Genomic DNA, 14,191 nt, shown 5'->3' with positions numbered 1-14,191 from the left:
CAAAATTTACCTTGTTTTCTTTTTAGTTGAAGACAGCAGTTTGATGGACTGAAGAAGCAGGAATGACAAGCGAGATTCAAATATACCCAGGAGTTTTATCACTTCTTCTCGATTGAGACTAGGAGAAGAATCAGCAGCTGGAGGGGTCTCTTCACTCTTAGGCTAGAAGCAACAAAAAGTTATTTCACCTAAGCTACCTCACAGTTTCATACTAAAGTGATGGAACCGCCATTTCAATAATCCAGTAAACTTTTAAACCAAAAGCAAAACAGAGCAAACCTGAGATGATTTTTCCCTCAGGGCCAGCCTGCTGGCAGCCTCATCACGGCCTCCTCCTCCTCCTCCCTCCCCTGAGAACATTTTGATAGACTAAACCACGTTAAAAAAATGTCTCAGACCTAAAAGGCACTTACGTAGAAGAAACTAATCCTGAACAAAAACCTCCTGACTTTCCAACGTCAGACGCTCAAGGAGCAAGATGGAAATGGGTACTGTATGGTTTGAGAACCAGAGTTTAGAAATAGGCTGGAGGCCACCGGGACTCAGGCAAGCTTTCAGGAGAAGGCAGCATGAATGCGGGAACGCCTGGCAAACCGGGAAGGCCTTCCCAAGGAGCCTGCTTAAGCCCAATCACCGTTCAACTGCAGACAGTTTAGAGGAAATTATAAAAGAAGGCACAGACCTTTCTCTTAAAAAAACAAACAAAAAAACAAAAGCAAAACTTAACAGACTTTATACTCCCAGGGCCTTATTATTAACCAAGGTCTATGTGGTTATTTAAAGAAATAATTTTTTTTTAATAAATTTATTTTATTTTTGGCTGTGTTGGGTCTTCATTGCTGTGCGCGGGCTTTCTCTAGTTGCGGCAAGCGGGGGCCACTCTTCATCGCGGTGCGCGGGCCTCTCACTGTCGCGGCCTCTCTTGTTGTGGAACACAGGCTCTAGGCGCACAGGCCTCAGTAGTTGTGGCGCACGGGCTTAGTTGCTCTGCGGCATGTGGGATCTTCCCGGGCCAGGGCTCGAACCCGTGTCCCCTGCATTTGCAGGCGGATTCTTAACCACTGCGCCACCAGGGAAGCCCACAAGAAATAATTTTAAAATATAAAAGATACACTTGTAAATTAGAGTTTAATAATTCCACCAAGAAAATGTAATAAATCACTGTTAACATGTTTTTATGCAGAGCATATGTATTTATGTATGTATCTGTACACACACAATGCATATACAGATACATATATACACATCCACGCATCCCATATGCCCACTATACACAGTCATGTAGCATTTAGTTTAAGACACATAAAAAACAATGATAAATCTTTTTTCCATTTACCTGGTCAAATTCCTCTACAAGCTCCTTTCTGATGAGCTGGAACGCGTGCTTAGTTCTCACCATTATATCAAGAGCCCCAGAAAGTGTTTTTAATTTTCCAATATTGCTATTCTGACCTAGAGTGTCAAACACAAAATGATCATTCCTTTAAATATAAATCTAGAAACCCATCCAATGTCAATGTATTAATGAAAATTCCGATTTTCAAATGCTGTAAAGGTAGCTCATGAGCACCCCAAGAAATCTTCTAAATCCAACTTTTGTCCAGTAATTATCCCTAAAGAAAAATAGTAAGACTAGACAAGGCAATAAACAATCATTGTTTCCCTTCCTCACTATCTGGTTTTACAGTCACAATATTAAACATTTTTTAAAAAGGGAATTAAGCATACTTACCATCTTAGCAAATTTGTTCCCAGTATCTACTTTTTTTTTTTTTTTTTTAATAAAAACGATGTCTGCTCATTCTAAGGAATTCAAACATGGCAGAAAATTCAAAGATGCAAATTGGAAAAGAAGATCACCCCAGACTGCCCCCAGAAAGAGCTACTATTAATCCTGGGTGACCACCCGAGACATTCAGCTAGGCACTATATACTGGCAAAAAGTTTAAAAAGATGCTTTTAGTAAAAAGTATTTCTAAAAACTGTTCTGAATAGGTAATACACTGTCAAAATGTATAAGGTCCAAATGGGCATACACTGAAAGCCACGGAAGTGACAATGCCGTCAGTTTCTCGTCCATCCTTCCAGAGATACTATATAGTCATGCATATGTTAAATATTAAATTTATTTTAATTTTATAGAAGAAAACTGAAATGAAACCAATGGAATTGCTGTACTTCAAATAAATGTCTCTTGCTTCTTTACCACACAAGAGAGATTTCTCAAAAGATCCCTGTGCAGAAGGGGAGCAGGTGAACAAGGGCGAGGAGGGAACTTAGAAAACATCGCGCAGCGGTGGAGGGCCAGCTTACTCCGCCGTGGGAAAGGATAAGTGAAGCGCCTCGCTTTCACCCTCCCTGCCCTCCCACTTCATCACCACCTTGCTCAGGATCTGCAGTTAAAGTCTGTTCTAGAACCACAATCCAAAGCTGCCAGTCTTGGTTCTTCGTTCAAAGGGACTCAGTGAGGCCCACCACTTCTCCATCACTGCTTCTCCACTCCCATCTTGTTCATGATGCTTAAAATCTTTAATTGTCTAAACTAACTTGTCATAATTTTTTTTCAAGTAAGAAATCCTGGGCTATATTTCAGTATTTCTAGTCACTAAACATAAGCTAATGCATTTCTCTAAGTTTTAAAAAGCATTTCAAAAACTGTCCCTACCCAAAGACATTAACTATGGGCAAATTCAAAAGAAAACAATATTGCTTACATCCAAGAGAGATCCATAGTCTGCCTCACTCTAAGACAATCCAACACTAAGCCAATGCATACAAATCTGGGAAATAAAAAAGTGAGACTTACTGGTCATCTGAAATTCTGCAAATGCTACTCTTTCTAACTGTACTCTAAGTAGTTCACATGGAGCATCTTTCAGAAGCTGAAAAAGCTTTACAGCTTTGCTGTAATGAAGATCTGCTAGCACCCGGTGCTGCTTCCTAAGGTGTTCATCACCAACCTAGAACCAAAAATAAAATAAATCCTAAGGCTTTGATTTCACAATAACTACTTAAGCAAGTCTCTGGACCACTAAATACTTCTTAGTGTTTTGTTATAAGTCTTAGAGTTTTACCTCTTACATTCAGGTCTTTAATCCATTTTCCGTTTATTTTTGTATGTTACGTGCGGGAGGAGTCCAACCCTATCCTTCTGCACGCAGGTGCCCACTTGTCCCAGCATGATCTGCTGAACAGACAATTCTTCCCCCAGTGAACTGTCTTGGAATTCTCTCAAGCTTGCTTTTGCCAGGAGGATATTAGGCCATCTGGACAAATGTGAATTTAGGTTGGGGGCCCTCTGTGGCAAAGGGAAAAGAGTCTAGGGCCAGCTCAGAGTGGAAAAAAACCCTCTCCAGTTTCAGCTGGACCTCAAAGGACAGTATTTCCAGGATAAAGGCGTCCCAGAAGGAAACCCACACCCAAGGAACTCCAAGATAATTTGTCTTGGTGCTGAGCTAAGAAAGGGAGAACAACAAAACAATAAAAAAATATCCCTGAGAAACTATACGCACAAGACTCCTGGCAGGAGCAAGGCAACCTCTCTGAAGGAAGGCGCCTTCAGCTGAGGCCTCAGATTATCCTTAGAAATACATGCATTTGAGCACCAGGATTCAGGTATAAGACTGTTCATAATATTATTGTTAACAGCCTCAAACTAGAACAACCCCAAAGTTCAGTAATCATAGAATGGATAAATAAACTGTGATATATTCATTTAATGAATACTATTGAGCTGAGAAAATGAACAGCTACGTGTATTAACCTGGAAGAATCTCCAAAACATGATGTTAACTAAAAAGCAATAAGCCACAGAAGAATATGTACAGTATGACTTGTTCTATAAAGTTCACAACCAGGTAAAATGTAAACATGCTGTTTAAGTGTTAAAACACAGAAAAGGTACAGACATAATAGAAAATCTGGGACAGTAGTTAATCTAGGTGGTAAAAGACAGAAAAGGTACAGACATAATAGAAAATCAGGGACAGTAGTTAATGTGGGTGGGTACTGAGAGAGACTCAACAGGGAGGGGTACACAGGGGATCCCTGAAGGACTCTTCCGTTCCTTAACCTCAAGGTGAGGTACACAGGGGTTTCCTTTGTTATTCTTTAAACTGTATAAATGCTTCACATACATTTTCTATGTGCTTTTATATGCATGCTCTATTTCACAATAAAAATTTTTTAAAATGAGCAATGCATACTTTAAAATTGGCATAGAACTGTTGCTATAAAGCCTAACTACATTTTAAAAAAATCTAAATAATACACCCAGGCAAACACATAATTTTGCAAACTAAGACCCAATTATAATAGAAAAATACATAGCATAGGAGAGAGGGGAAAAATACCTACAGTCCAAGTTTTTCTCAAATGGCTAAAAGAATAGATGGCATTTTAAATGTCTACAGAAATGTAAGAAAAGCACCAGAACACTTTTAAATGGACTTGGCACTTAACTTGAATCGAAATGGCAATACCTGATTCCTCAGACAACTGTGGTACATGGACGCCAGCCTGTGATGGATGGTTGCAGCTCGGTACTGACAAAGAGGCTGTCGAGCAGACACCAAGTCCACGTCACAGTATTTCAGGGACTTCATCATAGCCTCACTGACTTCTTTTTCAATCTGTGTATTTTTTTTAAGGGGGAGGAAAAAAATGACAATCCCATAATCTTATGTAAGAATTTTAAAAACATTTAAATACTGCTTGTCAAGGAAAAGACTATAACAGATGCTCAAAATCTGTCAAACAAAGGAATAAATAAGGTTAAGACTTCTTTATAATCCAGCAAATATTACCTGCTCTTGAGCTTTTCTAGATAACGGAGCATAATCTTGCTGTAGAGTTGCCATAGTAAAATAAGTAGTGGACAATTCCCAATTCACTGAGTCCCAAACAGCTGGGTGTGTGTCTCGTGTTCCCAAGGATCTTAGAGCTTTCAAGTAGTAATCAACAGCCTGCAAGGGAGGAAAGAGGACCGCTGTGACTCAGTTTAAATATACACCATAAAGTAAAACATGCCTCACAATCACCCCAACATTAATTTGAGAGAATTTATAAAAGACCGATATCATGAGTAAAGGAAAAAAGTAAATCAGTGACACAATTTCAATGAAGAAAGTGATTTAAAGTGGACTGCATGTTGCCCACATTTCCTCTCGAGTCTATCATCAGCCCATCTGAGTGTTTTATGACTCATGTGAAGCATGAGGATGCATTTTTTTCATTTGTTTTCCTTTCTTTCTAAATGAGAATTACAGCTTATATAACTAGCAAACTAGACAAAATAATCTGACAAGTCTATGGATAAAAAATTGGCTGGGTTTGATTGTATAAAGAAGCAACCCTTCCCACCTCTGTCACCACCATGCTGAAATACATGGTCATTGTATGTAATCAAATAAAATCACACTGAATTCCATCACCCAGCAATAATTTCTACATTTCTGGTGTGTACTTATCCACTTTTTCTGTTTATATGTAGGCTTAAAGAAAAACAAGATCACTTTTTTTTTTTTAAGTTCTCTACGCAATGAACATTGCTCACTAATGTAATTTAAACAGCTTCAAAGTTCTCGACTAATGAGTGTTCTTGTACCTCCCCCAACGCTGGATATTACATTTGCCAAAAAATATTCACAATTTGATTAAAAAAACTTGATTTTTAAATTTCATAAAAGTTTAAATTTTGAAATTTTTCTTACATATTAACCATTTACTTTTTTTTTTTTTTTTTTTTTTTTTACACATATGACTTTTTTGTTCAAGGTTATTTGTTCTTCTATTGGGGCAGTTTATTTTCAATGATTCTTAATTGTTCTTTATATATTAAGGGTTTATTAACCTCTGATCTGTCATGTGTGCTCTAAGTATTTTCCCTGGATTGTGGACTGCTTTTCAATTTTGCTTTCTGTTGTGCATTTAAAAAACAATTTTTATGCATTTGAATTTATCCATCTTTTATGTCGCAATTTTTGCTGTTTGTGTTATGCTGCAAAAGTCCTTTCCCATCCCATCAGATAACCGTCTACCTGTATTTTCCTCTGGAACTTCCAGAGTTTCACTTCTCCGTGTCGATCTTTAATCCATCTGACGTGCTCTCACTACACCAATGTAATTTACTGATCAATCATCTTTCCCTACCAATTCAACCTGTCATCTTCACTACTAAATTCTCAGTATTCTTAGGCCAGTTTCTAAGTGTTTTAATGATCTGTCTAGTCCTGTGCCATCACCACAGTTGTTAATTATTTTAGTTTTATAACCTTTTAGTGGAACTGTAGCAAAGTATAAAGGACAATCAGGTGTGAACAGATGCGGTCCAACATGTAAGCAAGTTACCTTATTGTAATACAAGCCTTCTTCTGGAGAAAATTCACGTTTAAATTCATCACCTGCACCACAGTGCGCCTGTGCACAAATTCGCATGAGTCGTCCCGTGTTACATAATAAAAGGGCAGCATTTGTGGCATCGTCAATTGACTCAAAGTTGTGAATTCCCTTTTCAAAACAAGAAAAGCTTTTTTTCCACAACTGCTGCTCTGCAGTAGACACAGTTTTGCTCACTTCACAAAAAAAGAAAGAAAACAACTGCGTAAGCAGGTATCAGCATAAACCCACCAGTGTCTCTCGATGAGATGATGAGAGCGTGGCAGTGACAGGACGTCTAGTGGACCACCAGCCACCTGGACCCACTGCAGCGCACTATTCTCATCACACCTGTGTCCCCCCGCCCCCCGCCCCAAATTCATGTTGAGGCCCTAACCACAAATGTGACTAAGGTCTCATTTATGAGGTCATAAGGTGGGACCCTGATCCAAAATGACTGGTGTTCTCATAAGAGAGAGAGACGTCAGGAACACACACAGAGAAAAGACCAGGTGAGGACACAGCAAGAAAGTGGCCACCTGCAAGCCAAGGAGAGAAGTCTCAGAGAAACCCAGCCTTGGACTTCCAGCTCCACATTGTGAGAAATAAATTTCTGTTGTTGAAACCACCTAGTCTATGGCAGCCGGGCAGACTGACACAACACTCGGAGTCCTCTTCTCTATTAACCAGATGATATTAAAGCGGGCAAATAAAAACATCGAGCAAAGCACTATTTTATAAAGATTCAAAAGACATGGTCCCATGAATTTCAAGAGGCACAGTCTGTGTCTTCTCTGATTCTCCTAGGTTTCTGACAACCACTTTTCATACACCTTCACCAACTTCCTCCTCCAGAGGCACCTTAAAAGCATAGGTTCTTATATCTCAATTTTAAAAATGTATTATATACGTATAAATAACAACAACAAAAAAGCACAGGGTCTCCCACCGGCAATGACCTCTGTATCCCTGTGCCAAGTACAGCTCACAGATCAACAGGCACACAATAACTTATTCAACCTACCTGCTGTCCTCAGTTTAATCTCAGCCCTTTTGGTTTCCCATGCTGTGTGTACAGCCTCTACAGTTTCACCCATTCTCATGGCTTCAACTATCACCCCTATGTGAATGGTTCCCAACCTATGCCTTGCTAACCGAAAGAGCTCTAAGCACACATTTCTAACTGACTACTAAATCATACCATTCACGTACATGTCCACTGGCTTCTCAAACTCAACATGGGCGCAGATGAATCCAACCCCCTCTGCCTGAATCACTGAAGACCACTCGCTGCTCCTCTAAACACCCATTGGACACTATATCTTTGGCTCCTTCCTAATGCTGCCTACTCCGGTCGAGACATCCCACCTTTCCCACATCTGCCTGCTGCAATCATATCATGTTGCAATCTGCCCAAACTACACCTTCTTCCCACAAGCCTTCCAAGAACACCACAACTTCAAGGAACGTCTCCTTTCCCCACTCCTCTACTGTACGCCATTTGTACTTACAGCATTTTTCAGAGATTTGTATTCATATCTGGCTTCTCAGCTCGGAGAACTATGTCTTAGCCAATTACACATCCAGTATAGAGCCTAGCACATGGCTGACTGTCCAACTCACTTCTGAACTGACCAGATGGAGGATGGAGGACAGTGAAATGATGACTCCCAAGGGGAAATAATGTCTTTTCCTACTTTTATTCCTTGAGAATTTAATAATAAAAGATTCTTTAATAGTGCACCCTTTATGACATAAAATCAAATGCCACAGTTCTTGGCTTGAACCATGTAAAATCAGCATGATTTTCTAAGAGAGCAGACAATAAAGACAGGACCCCAGAGATGTACTCACCTACTCTCTCACTCTGTAATGCGGCAGCCTGATTCATGTAAAAGACACCAATTTCATTTCTAATGTTACCCATTCTCTTCAATACTTGTATATACTGTTCTGGATTTTGACTTTTTAAGTCACTAAACTGCAAGATTTCATTAGCAGCCTCATAACATTTACAACTAACTGAAAGTTGACTTTCTAAGTCTGTAGACAAATCAGTTGCCCATGCAAATCCTTAAAAGAAAAAAAAGGAAACATCACCATGAGTCATATGAACGCTTCTTCCTTAGTATCTAAGTAATCTAATACTTTTAAGACAAACTAACATATAGTAAAATTATGCTTGTACTATAATATGCAATATAGTATAAACATAGTAAGATTCAATTAATACAACTAAAATTTTAAATTTCAAAAGAAAAGATCTCTGAATTTATTTAAAAAACTATATTTTCTTGGGGCATTAATGTTGTATTAAAAGAAATATTTTCCTGCCTAAAAACAACTCCCAAGACCCAGATTTTACCAGGTCCACTGCTTATTGGTACAGACCTAAAGTTGTCCACTGATACAAGGTAAACCATTTTTTCCTTTTTAATTACTGGAAACAGTTCTTGAAATAAAGTTCGGATTGCTACAGAGGCTAGTTATGTGCATTAGAGTTTGCCAATGTAAGTTTAAGTCACTGAAGAAGCTGACAGATAAGCTCTCAAAGACTTAAACGTGCCATCTAGTGGAGACTGGAGTAAACTCAGGTGCAGGGCCCAAAAATTCAAGGGAGAAAAAGGGTAGTACTCCTGCTGATAACTTTCAAGGAGCACATCACTCTTACAAAGAAGTACCTTATATGAAATTAACATGATGGAAATGGCAAAAACAAACTAAGGATTTTATCACCATGTCTATTAAAATCAAATGATTATTTGAGAAACTCAGAAGGGGAGAAGGGGAGAAAGAGGGCAAAAAAACCCCACAATAATACATTTCCTCCCCCAGTATACTTCTCTAGATGTTAACAGTCCAAAGTTTTTTGGGATGTGGATATAAAGTGATACAAACGATTTAAGAGCATAATAAAACAACTCCATGATACATTACAAAAGCACCTCATGTCTCATTTACTGCCCTAATTGCAAGGTGCTTATATAACTGTACTGAGCTAAGAGGGAGGGATACTGCTCTGCAGACTAAATTCTCCTATCTTCCAGGTTTAAAATCTGACAACTCCAAAAACAGACAGCTGTGAACTACATTTAAAAAATAATGATCACTGTATCTTAGCCCTCAGGAACCATTCAAAAGGTGAACCATTCAAAAAGTAATTCATCCACTTTTACCAACGGTTACTCTTTTCAAAAGAAAATCATGGCTTGGTTAGTTGACTAAAGGGTTTCCCAGAAAAACCTTACAAAAAGAGAAGTGTAAAAAGTCAATACGATTGTCTCCAGAGACTATTTTTTAATTAGTTCTAGTTGTATAATTAGTAATTATAAAATACTTCAAAACCACTTTATATACAAATACACAGGATCACGTTCAATTTAACATTAAGAAATGATGAAACAAAACAGCAATACCGAAACACTAACATTGCTAGCATTTTTCTGAATCAAACGATGAGTCTCACTGGCATACCTTGACAACTGGACTCCCTGTGGAGGCTGTGTAGTATCTCCTGGTCTTCTTTTGTTTGGTAATTAAACTCTTCAAGGTGTGCCGCTCTATTATTTGCATTCTGGGCCAGCATTAGTTGGATATCACCACAGAGTGTTAAATATTGAGAAAGAAATAGCAGCACTTCAGAAAGCATATTGGTGCAGAGGCAGCAATAAGTATCTATGTGGAAAGGGTAGGAAGGAGAAAAAACACAGCATGTTAAAAATGAAGGAATACAGTAAAAATTAAGAAAATCTGTTACCAGCTGAAAGCTTTGTACCACTGTATCTAAGTTTATTTTATGTCAGATATCACATATGACTTCATGTATTTCAAAATGAAGCGATGCTAAACCAAAGTGGAAAATACTAGGAAACATACACAAGATTAGAAAAAAAAATTTTTAATTAAATTTGAAACAGAAATAGGATTAAAATTTCACTGTGATTCAGATGCCTTCTCCATTCTCTCCTCCCAATGCCTATTAAATATTTTCATTTATAGTGACTTACCATGGCTCTGCAAAGCTAATTTAATGTATCGTAACGCTCTTCCATATTTCTGAAGACTCATGGCAGCATCAGACAAAACATAATAGGCCTTTGATGACTTGAGAATCAGCTGGAGTTTCATTTTATGTTGCCAAGAACCAGGGATCATTCCAGACTGACTGGAATAATTACCCTTCTGAAGGGAGCCCACTACGACATGAGGGAAAAAAGGCAGCACATTTTATTTGAATATAAGTCTCACTGTAAAAAAAATTTTGCTTCTTGATAAAAACACTCCAGGCCTAGGTACTATTAACAGCTACAACAAAACTGGTAAATACTGTATTTTACTACTTAAATGCAATGAAGTAGAATAGCAGTGTTTTGACATTCTCACTTGGGATTTCCAAAGGCCTGCTTCCCCGCAGCTGTCAACTCTGTCACTCTTTCAGGGTCACTAACATAACTAAGCTCATAACTGACATCTACGTTCTTTCTCTAGTCTATGCATCGACCTGCCAAAAAGTTCACCTTCCTAAAGCACAGCTTTAATCACAGTGGAATTCCTGTTCTACAACATTAAAATGGCTTCTCACCATTTATTCAATCATGTCTCAGCATCTTAGCCCACTTCCTAAGCTCCATTTTTTTTAGTCTTACCTCCTTGTACTCCACGCCTACTCTCCACCAACCAAAATCAAGGTGCAGCTTGTTGCCTACATAGACCCTGTTTCCCCTGTATCCCATCTGGGTTTACTGCTTCCTCCACCAGGAATACTTTCTAAAGTCCAGCCCATTACTACCCACTTCAGCCAACAAATGACCACTTCTGTGCCAAGCACCGTGCTAGGCACCAGAAACAGTGACATGAAGTTATATGGCCTCTGTCCTTGAAGAACCCACAGACCAGGGGTGGAGATGGGCCAATAACATAAACCACAACAAAATATATTAAGTAAAATGACAGAGAGAAGAGCAAAATGCTGTGGGAACCCACCCCCCATCATCTCCCAGCTTCAAGATGTCTCATTTTTTGATCAGCTCCAACACTTGAGTCTTTCAAAGCAATGAAAAGTACTTAGTCTCTTATGGTTTTATTTGTGCATGTATTTCTTTTTCCTCTGCTACTATATGCATTTTCTGTGTGTGAGGCATTGTGAGAAAACCAAAGATGAAGAAGATGAAGTTTTGCTCACAAGTGTGTTCGTGTGTGTGTGTAAAACCATTAGACACAGCTGACGATGACTAAAGCGGGCTTCAGTTAAGTGCTCACAGGACAGAGTGATGAGGGAACCAAGGAATTCTGGGGATAGAGGTGAGGACGGAGACCTTAAACAAGAGCAGGATTTTCAACAGCTGAGATAGGGAGGAAGGAGGAGACAGAAAAGGCATTTCAGAGAAGAGAACACCATGAAGGAAGCAGAGAGACAGGGGTCTCAAGTGCTGGTGTGGTCCTCCTCACTGTGGGGAGACTCAGGCTGGCACACAGGAAGCACTACATAAATGCTGGGGAAATGAATCCTGCCACGCGCTGCCCCCCGCCCCCTTATGTTCATGAAGGGAAGAAAAGACCTTTTAGAAAGCACTTGATACTATTTTAAACATACAGGCTTTCAAAACACTTTTTAAAATAACTGAAACCGATTAAAAAAAACAAAGGGAGGGGGATAAATTTGGAAAAAGAAACAAAACTTAGATTAAAATAAACGAGAAATTCAGGACTTTGACTTCAAAGTCCACATGTTCCACATGAAGTGATGTTCTTGAGGAACAAATCAGACCCTTTATAAGTGACTCTTGCAGCTTATTCAAGTGCCGTGAGGGGACAACGGCTACCACTCCTAAGGTGCTCATTATGTGCACAGTTCTAAGCACGTTACATACATTAACTCACTGAATCCGTGTAACAGCCCTTTAAAGTAGGGACTACTATTGTCTCTACTTTGAGAGAGAAAACAAGGCTCAAAAAAGTCAAACAACCTGCCCTAGTGAAGCCGAGATCTGAAGCTGTGCGGTTTGGTTCCTAAGTCCTTGTGCTTAAATCCTTGACTGCGTCTACTGAAGCGGGGCTTTCTCAGGAGAACCCCACCGCGCTGAAGGCATTAGTTCCTCACAGCAGGTAACAGGAGGAAGCAGGTTCCTTATGTTCTTCTTAGAACTATCTATAAAGGATCAAAATTATCCTGTTTTATTTTATATTTCGAATGAAAGGATATCTTACCCTACTTTCCATTCACATGCTATCCTTTCTCTGAATTCCTTTCAATGAATGCCTTAATTGACCTAAGTCTGCTGTTGAAAAGGCCTACTATATTATTCCGCTGAAAAGGCCTTATTTGCACTTCAATTCAACTTACTTTTGTCCAAAAACAAGGCCATCTGCTTCTCCAGACCCTCAGGACCCCCCCTTGTGGATTCATCTTCATATTTTAGTGGGATTGGGGTGTTGGGGTCAGCGGCAGGGAGGTCACTTTCTTTTTTGATGCTGCTGTCCACAGATTTTAAACCCTTTAAAAGAAGAGAAACATTTACTATACATGTCACTGAACACCAACTGGAAACTAAATATAAGGCAATATCTGGACTACTAGATACATTTAGGAGAATTTAAATTTTGAAAACAGACTTTAAAAAACTACTACATTTGACTTGAAAATTAGGAGACATTAATTTTCAACTTATGCTTAAAGGGGGGGAAATCACAGTAGAATATCACTCAGAATAACATTTAGGCACCAATAAACAAACACTATTTGCATATCAAGTACAAGTTTTACTGAAACGGTGCAGTCTACACTGAAACTTACCTCCAGAACGTAGCTAAGCACAAGTCTACAGCGCTCTTCTGTGTCATGGCAAACTGGAAACGCACAACTGGGCTTCAGAAACAAACATGTAAAATTATTAATATGCACCAATATGCAAATTCCATCTCCTGGGAATTAGTAAAACTCTACAAGTCAATAATTTTGGAATTTTCTGTATATTCAGCTTAGTGAGGTATCTGACATTTTAAGGCTAATGCACTGTTTAATTGCAGAGTAAACTGATGTAAGCATCAACAAAAATCTTGCTTAAAAACATCTTCCAGCATACATGTTGCTTTAAGTACTTAAAATTCAAAAAAATAATTCTATTACAACAAAAAAAGCAAGAATGGAAGGAGTAATGTTTTAAATAAATGTATACCTAATCCGATGGGTGAGCTTGACTCCTAATCAGCACTGGTTCTTGGTAACACACAGTTAACAATATCATCAATTTAGCAATAAGTTAACAAGTATTGCCAATGGTCTCACTGTATAATTTATATACTTAATTAGGAGGAGAACCAGTTAATAGCCTCCATCTACTAAGTGATATCATGTGTAAGAGCTTCTGCGAGGCATTCCATTTGGTGAATTTTATGAGGCTGGAATTACCATTCTCGTTATACAGAGAAGTAAACACAGATGTTAAGTAATGTGTTCAAGCACCCAGTGAGCGAGTGCTGAGGCCGGGGCTCTGGAGCCATGCTGTCTGTACTTCAAAAAGTACTGAGATAAGGCAAAGCTACCACGAAAGACATGTTTATATGAATACTATGACTGTATTTCTGAGTGCTTTCAATATTGATAGAAAGTGCTGTCTCTGTAAAAAAAAAAAAAAAAAAAAAATCTGTAAGCACACCATTCTCCAAATGTAATCGCGTTCTGTTACAATGCAGTTTCCCAAATACAGGTACCTTTTACAATCAATGTTTTTGTTTATAATCAGAAACATTTTTTTACTGTACTGCGGGGTTCAAGCTGCAAGTGCACTAAAATTCAGAAAGACGGTTTATGAGAGAC

At 38.7% G+C, this 14,191-nt stretch overlaps 1 protein-coding gene across 11 annotated transcripts in view; it reads right to left on the bottom strand.

The window, feature by feature from the left end:
- EDRF1 (erythroid differentiation regulatory factor 1) overlaps window positions 1-14,191 on the bottom strand; it is a 36,655-nt gene that overhangs the window by 7,524 nt on the left and 14,940 nt on the right. For 7 of the 11 annotated variants that reach the window (XM_082406607.1, XM_082406610.1, XM_082406616.1 and 4 more), the window contains 11 exons: window positions 13,169-13,240; window positions 12,719-12,869; window positions 10,383-10,571; window positions 9,850-10,050; window positions 8,230-8,448; window positions 6,349-6,572; window positions 4,806-4,964; window positions 4,482-4,631; window positions 2,807-2,960; window positions 1,337-1,452; window positions 11-162 (listed from right to left, as the gene is read on the bottom strand). In XM_082406607.1, the coding sequence (XP_082262733.1) occupies window positions 11-162; window positions 1,337-1,452; window positions 2,807-2,960; window positions 4,482-4,631; window positions 4,806-4,964; window positions 6,349-6,572; window positions 8,230-8,448; window positions 9,850-10,050; window positions 10,383-10,571; window positions 12,719-12,869; window positions 13,169-13,240 (1,787 nt within the window). Of the gene's footprint in view, window positions 1-10; window positions 163-1,336; window positions 1,453-2,806; window positions 2,961-4,481; window positions 4,632-4,805; window positions 4,965-6,348; window positions 6,573-8,229; window positions 8,449-9,849; window positions 10,051-10,382; window positions 10,572-12,718; window positions 12,870-13,168; window positions 13,241-14,191 lie in introns of those variants that run through there. The other 4 variants (XM_082406615.1, XM_082406614.1, XM_082406609.1 and 1 more) reach the window with 4 other exon arrangements.

This window comes from Balaenoptera borealis (genome assembly GCF_965194805.1).
Source record: "Balaenoptera borealis genome assembly, chromosome: 10".
In the NCBI taxonomy this organism is placed as follows: domain Eukaryota; kingdom Metazoa; phylum Chordata; class Mammalia; order Artiodactyla; family Balaenopteridae; genus Balaenoptera; species Balaenoptera borealis.
This window is presented reverse-complemented; position numbering and strand designations above follow the sequence as displayed.